The following is an 18,168-nucleotide window of genomic DNA, read 5'->3' as shown; positions in this document are numbered from 1 at the left end:
GGAATAAAATCCCAATTCATGTTAGACATAGCCCCTCGCTGACCCTCTTCAAGCGAAATTTGGATGCGTGGATGGGAAATCGCAAATTCACCCCTGGGATCTCTCCTGTGTCCCTGCTAGACAGAGGCACATTAAACTAATCTTAAAAGGGTACCTTCTGTGACCTACTTTACAGAGGCACAGCAGGCTAATCTAATAGGGAGGCGGAAGCCAAATACACTCTGGCTAGGCTTATAAATGCCCTAGGGCAGATAGCCTAATATCCACCTATGAACCTATGAACAAATAGAGCAGTCAGAAGATAAATGGGCTGCCTCCGACACACAACATACAGAGTGTGGCCATCCGCAGGGGACAACTTATGGCCACACACTGTGCAATTTCTAAAGATCAGCTTGGCCTGCTGATCAGCCATATCCAACACACAAAAAAGTTTAACCTAACAAAGTTGAACTGACTACCCAGCCCCAACACTCACACACACACACTCACTCAGAAGGGTAGGGGAAGGGAGACAAGACCTAAACTACCGAACAAGACACAATAACTTTTTTTTTGAAGAATGCGATGCAAAAATGAGGGAAGGGGAGGTAAGGGAGAGTAGGAAGCCTACCTACACTACCACAATGCAAAACACCCACAAAAGCCTTAAGAAAAGTGCCTACCATGCCTGGAGCTCTAGACCACGCTGCTTGGCAAAGCCGTGGCAAATGGGATCTGAGGGAAGGAAGGAGATGGAATGGTATTGTGGGTAAGCGGAGGAGCTTGGATCAGATGCTGGTGAAACTGCCATCTTGGATCCGATCCGAATCAGACATCCCACAAGTTGATGATCAAATGAAGTTAACTACTTCAGATCTGATGGTTATTCCCTGTACTACTCCAAAATGTTAAGAAACTAAGAGAGTCAAGTGCAAGTCCTTGTTGTATGTAAATAACAGAAAAGCTTGGGGCAGATGTATGTATGGTGGTTTTAAGCAGAGACAAAAGCATGTACATGTGGAAATCCATTACCACAATTTGTCTTCAAAAGGTATACTCTGTTTTGATACCATAAAATATATACCTTGGTGAACAAACCAAAAGTAGTAATTTTTAACTATTCTGTTCACTGAAATGGTGAAGGGGAGGAGATGACATAAGCCAAACTAATAAAACAAGATGAAATCAAGCCCGAAGCAAAATAACAAAACATTTACATAAATAAAAAATAGCAGGAAGGTTCAGATACCACCTCATTATATAGCACTGCACATGTAACTGAACACTTAGAAGCAAAAAAAAGTTATGCTAGCCAAATGGCTGAAAACCTAGACCAAATAATTCAAGTACATTCTAACACCTGCACTTGGTCCCTATAGTATTCATGTGCTCCAACAACTTTTTAAACAGATCTTCATTTGTTTAATGAAATTTTTGTGCGGGTATGAGCGACCGTGTTTGTGTACATGCATTAAGATTTTAGCCCCCCCCCCCAAAAAAAAAAAAAAAAAAAAAAAAAGATTCTGGAATGATGGTATATCTGTATTAGTTGCTAGTTAACCAAATGACAGATTGTGAGTACAGATGCAAGGATTAATCACCATTTCAGACAGGCTATTATCTGTGCATATCACTATTGCTTTTCCAGTTTCATAATTGCTGGCATTAAGCTGGAAAAAACAATTTCATGCTCCAGCTTTTTGTAGGTTTGAGGGAAAAAAAAAAAATATTCCACAAACTAAAGCTCATCATTTTTAATTAAAGAATGTTTCCATTTTATCAAGACACCAGTCTTTTAGATTTGTATTACTAGGCAGCCATAAAAGAATAAAGTGTCCCTGAACAGAAAATTGCTCAAAACGTGTGAAGTCCCAGATAAAATGTTATTTCCTATGAACAGAGCAGGACAGGTTATGAAATTCCTTAGCAGCTTATTCTTCATTTGTATCCTTCTTGCCAGTCTCCTGTCCTTCAAACAATGGATACTTGGCCTCCACATCTCTCCAGCTTAAGAAACCATTGGCCAAGTCCCGTACTATGGCAGGCAGTTCTGAAATCTAAGATGTAAACAGAAAAAAAAAGACAAAGTTCAGCTGAGACAATACTGAATCAAAAGAAAATGATTTTAGTGCAGTACTCAACATGCAATCATTAAATAACAAGTAATACCAAATAAAAGTGCCATAAAGTAAGAAAAACTGCAAAGAAGGCTTGATTAAAAGTGTACAAAACCAAAAAGGGACCCAAAAGAAGATGTGGACTCCAGTATTCCAGTATAAAAATCTTTAATGTAGAAAAAGTCATATAAAATCACATCGATATAAGCGCTTTTCGTAGGCATGTACCCCACTTCATCCGATCAGGTTTTTCTGTTTTTGATTAAAAGTGAATTTAAGCAGCACTTAGTTTCAAAACATAAGCCTAAAACACTATGCTGTCACAAGCTGTACACCTCTATTTTTTTTTATTAAGCAGAACTAATCTATTTTTTATTGCAAACACATTCTTATATTTGGTTCACTTACTGCAATACTTTACTGATTAAAAAAAGTTCAACCAAATGCCGTTGTGTACACACAATGCACATAGTTAAAAATTAACATAATCAATGTACTTTAACTTAACATCTTCAACAATACTTATTAGGCAATTAAACAGCAGTGGCATTGTGATTTTCTGTACGTGTGTGTATGACTAATGAAATTCAACAAAACAAGATTGATGTTTACAAATTCCACTCTGCAAATGTTGACATACCACTGTGCATGTGCCAAGTAACAATCTTGATGTATGCAAAACTTAAACTTAAAAAAAATAAAACAAAACACTGTATTTTGCAAGGGGGCAAGCCTCTCTGCACCCCCATCCCCTTTGCTAATTATATACACTAACTCAATCTTAGAATCTTGGTGAAAGGGGATATTTCCCTACCCAGAGAAATGTGCGATCTTGCAACCTGTTGACTTTCTGTGTAGTCGACCACAGATACATATATTTATATTTATATTTATACATCCACACACACACACGGCTATACTATGTCAAACTGCAAAACAAAGCAAGTCGGGGGAATTCATAAAGATTACCACAAAGCGTACACACAATTTTTCCGAATGTTTACACAGCAAAAACATTTTGGTAGTGCTGCCAATGAATTCTGAAAGTTACTTGTAAGTGTACACATTGTGCACACCTTGTTATAACATTTATAAATAACCCCTTTAACATTTATGAATAACCCCTTTTTTTCCTAGCAAGTTTAACAAATTACACTCATTTCCTTTATTTGCACCATACTACGGCACCTTTTAATAACAATTACCACTGTATTTAAAATCACAGACTAAATTCTGGATTTTTAGCATCCCTTACCTAGGTCATGCCAACATTCCCACAGGTGATTTTTAATTTTATGTTTTCTCCACAAGAACACCAATAGATGCAACAGAAAACATTAACAGGTTATAATGCTCTTTTACAAAATTATAGACATATTTATTAATCACCTATCCTTGCATGCACTGACATATCTTTATTAACAACTATTATCAAGACAAAACTACAATACAAGAGCCCTATAAGGTATCCCTTCTAGTAAACAGCACTGCAGAACATACTGTAGAATGTTGGAGAAAAGTTAAAGAATTGCCATTAAAATCATTAACTTAAAAACTCAGTCATATCAGGACAGACAATTCATCTCAGGCTTAACTGGTGTGGCCCTCCTTGAGTGAAGAGGTATTGTTTATACATGGGAAATGGCAAACAGTAAACGGTCACAAGATGCGACTGCTTTGAATTGTCTAGCAATTAACATACAGGAGACTTAAAGGGCACTTCATTTTAATGTACAAGACCTGAAAAGATGGTTTTACCTTTAAATGTTGGGAGCAAGACTCTTAGGAATGCATGGAATGCACAGATCACCAAGAAATGTTACTCTCAGGGCAAGAACTAACTGGTTTTGAGACACGGTGATTAACATTCATTACTCGATTACACTAAGAACAGACATAATGGACATGTTCACAATAAGAATGGATGACCTGTGACAAAAGCAACTTTACTATTTAACATGGCAGGAAACACAGATGTCCCTCACCCATAGGATGAATACAAATGACACAGAAGAAACCTCATCAGAGGACTGAGGCTGCCAGCATTCACTTTTTTTGTCCACTGGACAAAACTAGCCCAACAACCAAATGATATTCAGTTGTACCCTAGAATATCTACTCCATGGTTTAAGATTCGACTTTTCAAGACAACCTTACAGACTACAAATCAAAGACGAATGGAATGAGCATATCAGCTTTAATGTGGACAGTAGTCACAACAAACAAGTACTTATTGTTGGAAGAATCCATTCTGAACTCTTCGTACTAATGTAGACAGTTTACTGGAATCACCACCACTTCTCCCACAAATCTATGTTCAGACTTGATTGCATTTACTCTCAGAACCATTATACCCATGTAACAAACATCTCAGTATTTAAAGACATCAGAAGGGTAAAGCTCATCTCTATATTAGCTATGATGTCAACACTGCTGATCCTAAGAGAGCAGAAAACTTTGCTAAGGAGTTTTATGTCCAATTAGACAAATACATAGATCTTGGATTCTAAACTACAGCAAAACACAATGAAAAATTTGAAAATAATACTCTCCCTAAGTCAACAGACATAAATGTATTTTATACCAAAAGAATAAAAAAAATCAAATTGACCAAGAAGACTAGAACTCCTTAGAATGAATACTGCATAAAAATATCACAAAGAAACTGACCACCACCATAAGCACCAGTAAAGCAACCATGAATGCAGATTAGCTTCTGAAGCAAACGATGACAAGTCCTTTATCTACGTTATAAATACTTAACATTACTCTGAACTTTTCCTTAAGAGATCCCCACTTTGACCCCAATGGCATTGTAAATATATCAACAAACAAGTTCACAGGAAACTTTACTCTGAAATCCCTTTTCAAACACATCCTATCTCAGAATCCCTTATAACCCTGTCATCACTAAGGAACACGTTGTTAAGGTGTTAATCAAAGGCCAAGAGAGACTTCCTCCATGGGTCCTGACAAGATACCTGTGTGTACAGTGAATAGTGTCAACCATGCTCTCACTGACCCGATCATTTCATTAAAATGTTTAACCAAAGCTTAGCCACAGATTATGTTCTTGAAGCCTGCTGCACAGCTGTGGTGATGCCTTACCCACAGTTGCTCTACTGCAGACCCAGGAAACAACAGACCAATCAGCCCTTTGAGACTGACCTGTAAAGCTATGAAAGGTTACTATCTGATTAATTATGATATCAAGAATCTCACTGGAATTGACCCACGACAATTTGGCTCATCAAGTGAAGATCACGCCTGTTAAATCTTGTTAAAGTCATTTTTCAATGGTTCTAATCTTTGCTAACAGCACCTCTGCCCATTAGGTAGCATTATCTACTGATATTTTTGATTTGAAAAGCAAACAGTTTTCTACACATGACGTCATTGATGAAAACAAACTCTGACCTTAGTGTCATTTGTGTGGGAAAAGGGTGTGTTCTATTTATAGATGTTAATAGGCACAACACAGCACATGTACTACATCTGGACCCCTGCACTCTAACCTCTTTATTAATGATCTTCATAACTGCCAGAATAATTTCTAATTAAGACAGATCTAGTTTTAAAAACATTGGTCATCAGTAAAGACTGGAAGCCCTGTCCATGTAATACTCTGTCTCTTAACAGGCTCCTGAGAGGTGACCAGTTCAGCCAACACTAGAGACCTGAATCTTCATCGCTAGATAAACAGAATGCAGTGAAGAAATGGATTCAACACCCGGTGCCCATCCTTTCGCTGGAACAGACTTCTCTGGCAGGTTAAGGAATTTAATGGCAGGTTAAGGAATTTAATAGCTTCCTTCAGACTAAACCTGGACAACTGGATGGATGATCTCAGATTTACTCCATGACTAATTTGCCTCTCTTTCCTTGAGAAATGAGGAAAAGCCTGAGTGTGGGTATTAGTAAGGCACACATGGTCCTCAAGATGAAATCAGCATTAAAATTGTTTATGAATACATTCTCTACTGACTTATCTGCAAATAACATATGCACCTCCCCACTTATCCGCTTAACTGTGAGGAGAGGTATTCTGCATTAGACAACTGTGGATTTCCATTTCCGTGTGCTTAAACACCCCCAAGACTAAGAAGGGACATACGACCCCTCCTCGCTCCAGGTTAACCCCAAGCAATAATCAAGCAAAACATGGAGAGAAAAAAAGAATATAGCTAAACATTATATACTTAACTGACATGCATACTTGCCAAAGCCCGAGTTTGTATGCATCCACTGAGAGTTCACACACAGCACATGCCAGCTTCATAACAGCCCACAAACTTATAAGCCAACGAGTCAGCTAATTTATTTCCAGCCTTTGAATTGGCACTAGGCAAGTACTAGGCTAGCTGCCCTTGTGGGTTATTTTAAGCCTAGCCAGTTTCCCTTTTTGTGCTCGAAATAACCTAGCCCATTTGAGATACCCTTGTCTCAGTCATCCTGCAAATCATGAAATGATGATGATCTGGAAATGTTACAGTAAAAACCATATAACCAAGTTACAGGGAACTCTTGACATCCGAAGATGTATGGAGGGGGTCATCCAAGCAAAGAGGGAGAAATGATGCTAGCTGGGAGCAATCAAATAGTCCCCATATAGGCAAAGTAATACAGGTAGAACACATCTGTTATAATCCAAGAATGTAGGACCCCTCTGTGATGCATCAATGACAGAATTGAATCTCAGAAATTAAGTCGACTACACTGAAAGGAACTAGAGGACAACCAAGAGACCAGTATCACAAGCCTGAGTCCTGAAGTATCAAGGCAACAAAGGAAGCTCAACCCCCTGGGTCACAGTTGCAACAAAGCTTGGTGAAGGTATATGCAATGGAAATTTTTTTTTGAAGCAACCACTACAAGCATCCACAGTTGTGCTGCAGTAGTCCTATAAGCAAAATTTCCTAACGGACAGTTAGGTTTTTGGTATCATGTAGCTAACACAGTTGGCAATTCACTTGGCTGTTGCTATGGGAGACAGAATCACCCACAGGCATCTGTCTGGGCAAAACGAGCACCTTAGATACAGATGTCAGCATCTTGCAGCTGTTGGGGATTTTGTACTACTTGTTGCAAATTGTTTCTGTAGGCTACACACTAAAGTGCGCTAGCCGATTTACAGCATTATAGCATTTACTGTCTGTTTTTTTCCTTGTCTCTGTAATAAAACAAAAAAAATATCTTGTTTTCCCGCCTTACTGAACTAGAGTAGTCCAGTTTCAGAGTTGCTGATCCCTGGGCTTTGTTTTTAGTTCCTGTTACTGATCCATTGCCTTATTAGGGAGGAGGGAAGTTTCTTTGCTTACCAGTGGGAGTGGGAAGCAATGAGCAGCCTTTCTGTCCGATTTGGTGAAGTTTCAGCCAGAAACTAGTAGTCCATTGGTCGCTTTTTCAGCCCCTGCTATAAAACACGCTAAACACGTTTGCCAGCTTGTACCAACTCAGCACAGATCCTCGTGGTGGCCTGCAGAGTGATCCAAGCAGCAGAGAGCTAAAAGAGTGACTTTCTAACAGATATAAGTATTTTTTGTGGCTTTCCCACTGTTATTTAAGCTAGCGACTGCATTTCGCCTGTTTTATTGCTACTTTAAGTGATTTCTGCAATTTACACTGTTTATTGCACTTTAAGTTACTAATTGTTGCAAATTGTTTCTGTAGGCTACACACTTACAGCATTTATAGCATTTACTGTCTGTTTTTTTCCTTGTCTCTGTAATAAAACAAAAAATCTCTTGTTTTCCGCCTTACTGAACTAGAGTAGTCCAGTTTCAGAGTTGCTGATCCCTGGGCTTTGTTTTAGTTCCTGTTACTGATCCATTGCCTTATTAGGAAGGAGGGAAGAGCACTGAGCGTGAAGTTTCAGCCAGAAACTAGTAGTCCATTAAACTACCTTCCTCGAGCTGTACTGCTGATCTAACCAGCATATCCTATAACTGAAAAGTTCATCTCTACTTGAGTAGACTATTCTCTATCTGTAAAGCCTAGCACTTACTCCTTTATTATAGATAGTACCCCACCAGCCTAAAACCCACTTCCCGAGTCCTTTGAAAGTCTCTTTATCTACTACTTCTAGTATGTCGAGGGATCAGTTGCTAGTGTCCTCTCCAGCTCAACTGGTGAACCTGGGAATATTGAGGCAATGTTACAACTGCCTCATGTACACAGACAATCCTCTCCTTCTCCCACAAAACACAAATACATGCGAGAGATGCAACTATACGGCCAAACTGGAGGCTGAGCTCTCTCAACATAGGACTGGCAAGACCAGACAGGAGGAGAAGGTAACCACACACAATATATACCCAGTCACACATGGTACCATCACAACTTCAAATCATACACATACTCACACAAAGACATACTGAGGCTCTGATCAAAAATTTACCAAAACAGCAGAGGCCACCAAAGCAGACACCCAAACAACTACCACCTCACGACCCAACACATGCAACACATAGACCACACAGTCAGAGTGTCAAACAGTCACAGCCCTTAAGGCCAAACAAAATGCCAGACACACTTGTCATTGGTGATTCCATAGTCAGACACACTGACGCCCCGCTCACCAGACTGAGTAAAGAGAAGGTCACAGTAAGCTGCCTGTCGGGCGCTAGAATCCGCCACATAACGCAAGCACTCAGGTCTCTCAACAGCAGGCTCAGTCATTGTCCACGCTGGTGTCAACGACCTGAGACGCTACATGAAAAGGGACATCGAGGAGCTCTCTGATTATGTAGCCCAGGCAGGTATGACCCTGACCTTGAGCAGTATCCTACCTTCACCTAGAATGATGCCACAATACAGTGATAAGATGATCAGCTTTAATAATTGGCTTAAATTCTGGTGTCATTCAAAGGGGATCCAATGTCTGTCTGCCTGGGATGACATGCTGGACAAGCGGACGGCTTGCACCTGTCACACCTGGGCTTCCGGATATTGGCAAAGGCTCTTGCCACCCCATAGTGCCTTTTTAGGCAAGGCTCAAATTCTAAACCTACCACCCTAGAACACCAAAAAGGAAAAAAACTAAGGGTAATGCTGCTCAATGCCAGAAGTCTCAATCTCAAGATGCACGGGCCCTTCTCAATATGGAGAACATCGATGTCTGTGCTGTGACAGAAACCTGGTTCAAGGCTCCTGAGAGCACCCCAGCACTAACAGGTTTCACCTCATATCATGCTCCGCCCCAAAATCGGACAACACCAAGAAAGGAGGGTGTCCATATTCATAAAGGACACCCACACCTCAAGGTTGGTGGCAACGCACGATGCATTGGAGACCATCCAGGTGCAATTAACCATAGGCAAGACTGCTCTGCAATTTGTAGCATGTTACAGGCCACCCTCTCAAACTCAGGAACCTCACATGGCCTTCCTGAAAACATTGGATAAATGTATCTTCAAACACCATCATACTAGGTGACTTCAACTACCCTAATATAGACTGGGAACACTACTCAAGCCCGAACACTCTAACCCAAAGATTCCTGGAGTTCATAAACTCAAATGCCATGGAACAACTAGTCACCATCCCCACAAGAGGAGAAAACATACTTGATCTCATCATCACGAACATGGGATCAAAATGTTCAACACCGAAGTATACCCCTCACTGGTGAGATCAGATCATAAACTAATCTCGCTGGAGGTCCTCATCCCGCCCCACCTGAAACAAAAAGACCACAGTGAAAAACTTCTCAAAAGCCGATTTCACACTTCTAAAAACTAGTGTGGTCTCCTTTAAGGCCCCTGAGCCAGTGGTAAACATTACTCAAACCGCTGAATCACTTACAAATGCCTTCTACCAGCACCTACAGGACTGCATGGATCAGGCAATCCCAAACAAAACTAAGACTCTCTGTACCAAAGGCCAGTCTGGTGGACCCCAGCCATAAACAAGCTCTACAACAAAAGGAGGAAGCTACTACAAGATAGAGCAAAATCCTTGAAAGGTAAGACACCTTTGATCATTATAAGTAAAAAACTAAGAGCTCTCATAAAATCATCCAAGGCAAATTTTGAGAGAAAAATCGCCAAGGACTCTAAAGAGAATCATAAGGCCTTCTTTAGCTATGTTAGAAACCTAGGAGGAAACTCCCAGATATGCTCAGAATTAGTTCAAAATGATGTGAAAATTACTGAACCTACCCTCCCCCCCAAAAGGAGAGATATCTATTCCAGAGGATTGTAGCCCCCCAAACATCTCCAACGCCCAGGTGAGAACTGCCCTCACTAAGGCAAAAAACACAGCATCCATGGGACCGGATGGTGTCCCCGGCTGTGTGCTTCATGAACTCAACGAGGAATTAAACCCACAGTTAGGACAGCTGTTTAGTCTTAGCCTCACCTCAGGATACGTACCCAAGGAGTGACTGTGGTCCGACTGCATAGGGGCGGTGCCTCCACAGACCCTGGAAATTACCGCCCATTAGCTTGACAAGCCTTATCTGCAAAGCCATGGAGAGGATCATAATGGAACTCATAAATAAAGACATAGGGAACTTGCAGACTTTGGATCCAACCCAGTTTGGCTTTGTCAAAGGCAGATCCTGCCTCTTAAACTTGGTTGACTTTTTCGAGACAGTCACCAAGGCCATTGATGAGGGAAAGGCAGTCCATACAGCCTACCTCGACCTGGCAAAGGCCTTCACACAATACCCCACTCAGGTATCATCGAAAAACTCATCAGCTTGAATGTAAACCCATACATCACAAGATGGGTTGCAAACTGGCTAAGTGACAGAACCCACAGGGTCAGAGTTGCTGGAGCCATGTCAGACTCAAAGCCTGTCACAAGTGGTGTCCCACAGGGCTCAGTCCTGGGTCCACTCTTGTTCGGCATCTACTTTTCTGAAGTACAAGCAAACACAGGAGGGTTATGGCTGACAAAGTTTGCAGATGACTGCAAACTCCATAGTCGAAAACACATATGACACAGATATCCTCCAGAAGGGCCTCACAGAAACGGATAACTGGTGCCAGAGCCATGGCCTGAAGTTAAACGCCAAAAATGCATAGTCATACCCTTCGGGAAAAACAAGGTTACCCTAGCTACCATATAGGTGGCAATCCACTGAGCACAGAAAAGTCATCAGAGATCTGGGGACCCAGGTTGACAGTAGCCTTCGCTTGACACTCATGTTGCTAAAGTAGTTAGGAAAACCTTCTATATCACCCACCTGATCATGAAGGGATTCACATCTAGATCAAGGGAGGTCATCGCCCCTGTACTCATCACTCATTAGACCTATGATTGAGTACAATGCCCGCTCGAATGTATCTGACCAGACACCTGCTGCAGCTTGAAAGGCCCCAAAAGTTCCTCACCAAAAGGATAAAGGGTCTCAAAATATGTCTTATGCTGCCCGACTGAAAGAACTCCAGCTCTATTCAGTCTCATACCGCTTGCTCAGAGGTGACCTGTGCCTGACATATAAGGCCATGTCAAACCCAGATTTGATGAATATGCTTCACCTCAAAAATCTAGATCCCTCAGAACCACAAGGGCGGGAGACTTAAACCTTGACACGGTTATAAATAGAACGTGCTGGAGGGACAGATTCATCACCCAGAGACTCCCTATGCTGTGGAACAAAATCCCGGTACATGTGAGGCAGAGCACCTCTCTGGCCTTGTTCAAGAGGAATCTTGACCAATGGATGGGAGATTGCAGATATACCCCAGGGATTACTTCAGTGTCACTGCTTGACAGAGGCACAGCAAAATGATAGGCATAGTTTTTATTCAAACTAAAGGGGTGGCGAAAGCCACATAACTATGGGCTAGGCTTATAAATGCCCTTGGGCAGATAGCCTAGTATGAACCTATGAACCTATAATCCATGGGTTGTGCTATGGGGCACTCTGGATTTTCCTTTAAGGTGAGGATGTCTTTCTTAATGGTCTCATTGCTTGAAACTAACATGTCAAACAAGTTTTTTTTTTTTTTTTTGCTACTTGTTCAATATTCAACAAAAACCTGAGCACAATGAAGTGCAAAAGGTTCCTCTTCCCTGGATTCTGCATCAACATAAACAAATGGAAAGCTGAACAGACTGATTTAAGGATACTTCAGAAACCAGATAGATCTCTGTCAAAGACCAAACTGGTTCCATACAGAAAAGGGTTTGTAGCTTTGAGACACTGTGCAGAGGTTATGGCATCCAAGAAAATAATCATCAAATACACACAGGTGCTTAACCAGCTAGTCTACAAAATAAACAAATACATTAATAAGGTTGCAACACAAAGTAGGAGAAGGGTGCTTCAAATATGTGTGAAGATGTTAAGCCCATTCAAGAAGCTGTTCTACCGGGTGATGCTTGTTCACAATCCTAAGTGCTCCACACAGTTTCATTTAGTTACGGAGTGCCACAGACAAAAATGAGACCCAAGCCATACGAGTAACTAAGACATATCAAGATAGAGTCCAAAGTAACTGACAGACTGAAAGAAACAGGGCTCTGCCAAGACTGAAAAATTCCTGTTTAGCAGAGGAGTTCATGGTGGCTTCAACAACTTTCAAAACTCCATGCTGAGAGTTTCAACAGAAGCTAAGGATCTGAATAAGGACCCTGGCACTGAGTTGCAGCTGATTATCACCAAGACCAAAAAGACTTCCATGGTTTGTACTGGAATAGCATCCTGTATTACCAGAGATGTAAAGCACCTAAAAAACAATCCTTCCCAGTCAGCACACAGCAACAATGACTTTTGGTCTTCCTATGAATTTTACAGTGGAGCTCATGATCAGAGGTGAAAAAGTGGAAAGACATGGAGGAGTTTTCCTTGCAATGAGAAACGGAAGGTGCCCACCATCAACTTCCCCTTGTCCTGCTGGGCTGAGAAGGGGCCCGCAAATTCTCATACTGTAAAAAAAATGGCTCATCTCCAAGTTGGTCAACTATCCAGTGAACCCTGATTCAGGAAAGGTCACCATTTTTTTCCACAGCCTCATCTACTAGGGAAGACTACAACTTGGGGAAGATAGACAGAAAACTTAGGGATGCAAGTCCCAAGGGGGCAGAGACCACCCTCTTGACAATCCTGTCCAAAGCCTTAGACTTTTCATCTCATAGCCTGATACAAAGGCACTGCATTCTCAAAGACCAACAATGCTGGACCAAAGAAATCACACAGGAATCAATCCATTGTGTTAGAGACTTACAGGGGGTATTTGTCTTCTTGGGACCCATATGATCCAAGACTGAATGTTTTCAGGCTAGACACATGGCATCCTACAGTATTATCATTGGTTTAAGAAGTAAGGACCACAAGAACCTGAAATCTCCCTTCCCAAGACACCGAGGGACACAATCTCTACTACTGCTAGCTCTGCAAAGGTGTGGTGTGGGGCTCACCTTGCAAATGGAGTGAGAAGTGTAGTATAGATTGCATCGAGTATCAGCTGGTAAGACTCTGATGTCATAGGGAATTCATACTCATGCATTACTGAGTCACTTGAGTCATGAGAGATTTGTGCAGCATGTAGTGCTGATGTCAAAACCAAGAACCCTGAGGTTCCTCAACCAGGAGAACAAGTTCCACCAAATGCAAAACAACTCAAACATTCAATGTCTGGACAGTTTACATGGGACTAGATGCCAAATGATCAATGTAAGTCTCCTCAATTCTAGGCAGTATGTCTTGGACTACAAGGAAGAAGCCTGAAGAAGGTCTGAACTGACTAGTTTGTTACCTTGAGTGTTATCAATGAGACTTCCATGGGGACTTGAATGATCAGTCCAGATCTGCTGGTAATGAGCAGTTATGCTTTGTATGTGCACATCAGTAATTTGGTATGGCCACCTTGAGATGTTCACCTCATGATGATGCATTTCTCATCATCAACAAACAATGGAAGGGAAGTCAACCCCACTCTAACAAAGAAAACTCAGTTCACAAGGAATGCAAAGTTGACCAACATGCACATTTTGTAGAAGGCGATTTTGATCAATAATTTGCTTTTCTTTCCCTTAGTTCAGAACTAACCTGTGTTTGTACAAATAACCCTCTTATCAATCCCCTCACTAGGCACACTTCACAGCTGCAATCTTTGAAAGAGATGACGCGGGCCTGAAACTTCTTTCTTTCTGTGCACTGGTGGTCTTCTTAGGATGGCCAGGCTGAAGTGCTACAACTAGCTGCAAAGCTTTTCAGACTTTGGCCCTTTGCAAGGCAATACAGAGAATGCTGATAAGTGTCCTGTTTAGTGATTCAACACCCACAAAAAGTTCTACTGTTTTAGGCATAAAGTGTGGGAATTTTCTTATAACAAATACAAGACTCTAGGTTTGAACTGAGAAATTTTCTGAAAGGACTGAGTAGTGCAAAGGCTTAATTGCTAGCTCAGCATATGTCATAGTACATCCTGGACAAAGCCCATCACCTAAGCACAAGAATGAGAATGTTATGACTTGTGTCTATCTAGAGGGTCCTTCTACACTTGGTCAGGTAAAGAGGAAAAGTTTAAACTCACTGTTGCACACATCTCTTCTTCTTTCGGCTGTTCCCGTTAGGGGTCGCCACAGCGGATCATCTGTTTCCATTTCTTCCCGTCCTCTGCATCATGCTCTTTCACACCAACCGCCTTCATGTCCTCTCTCACCATACCCATAAACCTTATCTTAGGCCTTCCTCTTTTCCTTTTACCTGGCAGCTCCATCCTTAGCATCCTTTTCCCAATATACCCAGCATCCCTTCTCAGCACATGTCCAAACCAACGCAATCTCGCCTCTCTTGCTTTGTCTCCAAACTGTCCAACCTGAGTTGACCCTCTAATATACTGATTCCTAATCCTATCCATCCTAGTCACACCCAGTGCAGATCTTAACATCTTTAACTCTGCCACATCCAGCTCTGACTCCTGCCTTTTCATCAATGCTACCGTCTCCAACCCATATAACATAGCTGGTCTCACTACCCTCTTGCAAACCTTCTCTTCCACTCTTACTGGTACCAGTCTGTCACAAATCACTCCTGACACTCTTCTCCACCCATTCCATCCTGCCTGTACTATCTTCTTCACCTCTCTTCCACACTCACCATTACTCCGAACTGTTGATCCCAAGTACTTAAACTCATTCACCTTTACCAACTCTACTCCCTGCATCCTCACCATTCCTCTACCCTCCCTTTCATTTACACACATATATTCTGTTTTAGCCCTGCTGACCTTCATTCCTCTCCTCTCTAAAGCATATCTCCACCTCTCCAGGGTCCCCTCAACCTGGTCCCTACTCTCACTACATATCACAATGTCATCTGCAAACATCATAGCCCATGGGGCCTCCTGTCTAATCTCATCTGTCAATCTGTCCATCACCACTGCAAATAAGAAAGGGCTCAGAGCTGATCCTTGATGTAATCCCACCTCCACCTTAAACTATCTGTCACTCCCACCGCAGTCCTCACCAATGTCACACTACCCTTGTACATATCCTGTACAACTCTTACCTACTTCTCTGCCACTCCCGACTTCCTCATACAATACCACAACTCCTCTCTAGGCACCCTGTCATATGCTTTCTCTAAGTCCACAAAGACACAATGCAACTCCTTCTGACCTTCTTTGTATTTCTCCAACAACACTCTCAGAGCAAATATTACATCTGTAGTGCTCTTTCCTGGCATGAAACCATACTGCTGATCACTAATCATCACCTCCCTTCTTAACCTAGCTTCCACTACTCTTTCCCATAACTTCAAGCTGTGACTGATCAATTTTATCCCTCTGTAGTTACTGCAGATCTGCATATCACCCTTATTCTTAAAGATATGTACCAAAACACTTTCTCCACTCCTCAGGTATCCTCTGACTTTCCAAAATTTCATTAAACAATCTGGTTAAAAATTCCACTGCCATTTCTCCTAAGCACCTCCATGCTTCCACTGGTATGTCATCTGGGCCAACAGCCTTTCCATTCTTCCTCCTCTTCATAGCTGTCCTTACTTCCTCCTTGCTAATCTGCTTCACTTCCTGATTCACTATCCCCACATCATCCAACCTTCTCTCTCTCTCATTCTCTTTATTCATCAGCCCTTCAAAGTACTCTTTCCATCTACTCAACACACTCTTCTCACTTGTGAGTACATTTCCCTTACTGTCCTTTATCACCCTTACCTGCTGCACATCTTTCCCAGCTCTGTCCCTCTGTCTAGCCAATCAGTACAAGTCCTTTTCTCCCTCTTTAGTGTCCAATCTCTCATACAACCCTCCATATGCCTTATTCTTAGCCTTCGCCACCTCTCTCTTTGCCATGCGCCTCATCTCCTTATACTCATGTCTACTTTCTTCATCTCTTTGACAATCCCACGTCTTCCTCACCATCCTCTTTCTCTGTACACTCTCCTGCACTTCCTCATTCCACCACCATGTCTCCTTGTCCTCCTTCCTCTGTCCAGATGTCACACCAAGCACATTCCTAGCAGTCTCCCTTACTAGATCTGCTGTAGTTACCCAGCTATTTGGTAACTCTTCATTGCCTCCCAGTGCTTGTCTTAACTCTTCCCTGAACTCCACCACACAATCACCGTTTTTTTTAACTTCCACCACTTAATCCTTGGCACTGAAACACTCCTCCTCCTCTTCTTGATCACAGTCATCCTACAGACCACCATTCTATGCTGCTTAACTACACTTTCCCCACAAACACACAAAATCACTAATAGTGCACATCCATACTAGCAGCGATTCTGAGTATTTGAGCTTTTCATTTTTTTTTCTCAACAGCTTTATGACCACTGAGTTAATATAATAAAAGTAAGGAAGACATTTGCTCCATCCCCAGTAAAAAATATTTTATTTTCACTGATCTGAAATGCAGCTCATTTGTTTTGTCCACATGATGCTTCAGTAAACTGTGATTTGACAAAAAAATAAGGTAAGCAAACAAAATATCAGAAAACACTTACCACCGCAGAAGGCTTACAATTTCAGATCATTAAAATACAATAACTCATGAGAGTCTACCATGTACATATGGTACAATATCAATATAATTGGATTAATGCAATAGCCTGGCTTCATCTGATTAAAAAAAAGTTTCTTTCCAAGACTAACAAAAGGTTACTAACCTCTGCTCGAATCTGACGCATGGAATCACGATCTCTCAAAGTGGCAGTGTGAGGTGTTTTGTTAACAGTGTCAAAGTCGATAGTAATGCCAAATGCCAACCCAATCTCATCAGTTCTGGCATAGCGTCTACCAATGGAACCAGAGGAGTCATCCACCTTGTGCGACACACCATTCCTTGTCAAGGCTTCAGCTAAATCAGTGCAAAAAGTGAAAGTGAAAATGAAATAGGTACTAAAACAAAGAATTTTTGAAGTTCAGGCAAGACAAAACCCAAACAAAGGCTGCAAAAAAGCAAAATGATTCAGTACACTAGACTTCATGATCACATCACATGACTTTTTCCATCCTGAACCACAATTCCAGGACAGGCTGTACTGCAATGAAACACAATGATGAAAAGTAGACAAAATGCAATCTATTGTTGATATTCTGCATCATTTATTCACGCTGTTTCTTCTCCCTGAGTAAACTGACTAAACAGCTGACTGCTCTTCTAGACTGTTCTCCAATACCTGGCTCACATATTAGTTTAGAAATTCAGATATTTATGCCTGCTAAAGTTCTCTTTCATAAACTCACAACAGCTAGCAAACCCAAAATTCTGGAATACCTGCAGCAAATCAGTGACAGGAAGCAAAACGTAGAAACACTGACTATTACATGCAAAGATAAAACAAAATCATCCTCAAACAGAAAACTTCTGTATCACCTAATGGATATTATACACAATGCAAACTAAACTAAAGCACACTGAGTAAGCACCCTGTCCTAAATATACTTAAAATAATCGATTATTTCCCCATTTTTCTACAAGGGGTTGGGGAGTTTCATCAGCTGTTACCACCTCTCTCAATTTGGTGTCACATGCCTACCTTCTGGGATAGTCGGTCCTGACTGACCCAGGTCTTCTCTCAGGCAATCTATCCATCCCTTGGCTGAGCATCCTTCTTTCTTCTTGCCTTCATCCTGTCTCAAATATTCTA

General features: G+C 41.5%; 1 protein-coding gene across 1 annotated transcript in view; it reads right to left on the bottom strand.

Annotated features, from left to right (window-relative positions):
• Nucleotides 1-1,721: 1,721 nt before the first annotated feature.
• GARS1 (glycyl-tRNA synthetase 1) overlaps nt 1,722-18,168 on the bottom strand; it is a 508,631-nt gene continuing 492,184 nt past the window's right edge. The window contains exons 16-17 of the mRNA XM_044066863.1: nt 17,185-17,375; nt 1,722-2,039 (exon numbers count right to left, since the gene is read on the bottom strand). Coding sequence (XP_043922798.1) covers nt 1,914-2,039; nt 17,185-17,375 — 317 coding nt within the window. The 3' untranslated portion in view covers nt 1,722-1,913. The remainder of the gene's footprint in view (nt 2,040-17,184; nt 17,376-18,168) is intronic.

The sequence above is a fragment of the Protopterus annectens genome, chromosome 3.part1, assembly GCF_019279795.1.
Source record: "Protopterus annectens isolate FY-2018-M chromosome 3.part1, PAN1.0, whole genome shotgun sequence".
In the NCBI taxonomy this organism is placed as follows: Eukaryota; Metazoa; Chordata; order Ceratodontiformes; family Protopteridae; genus Protopterus; species Protopterus annectens.
The sequence above is the reverse complement of the archived record's forward strand: the minus strand, read 5'-3'. Positions and strand labels throughout refer to the sequence as shown.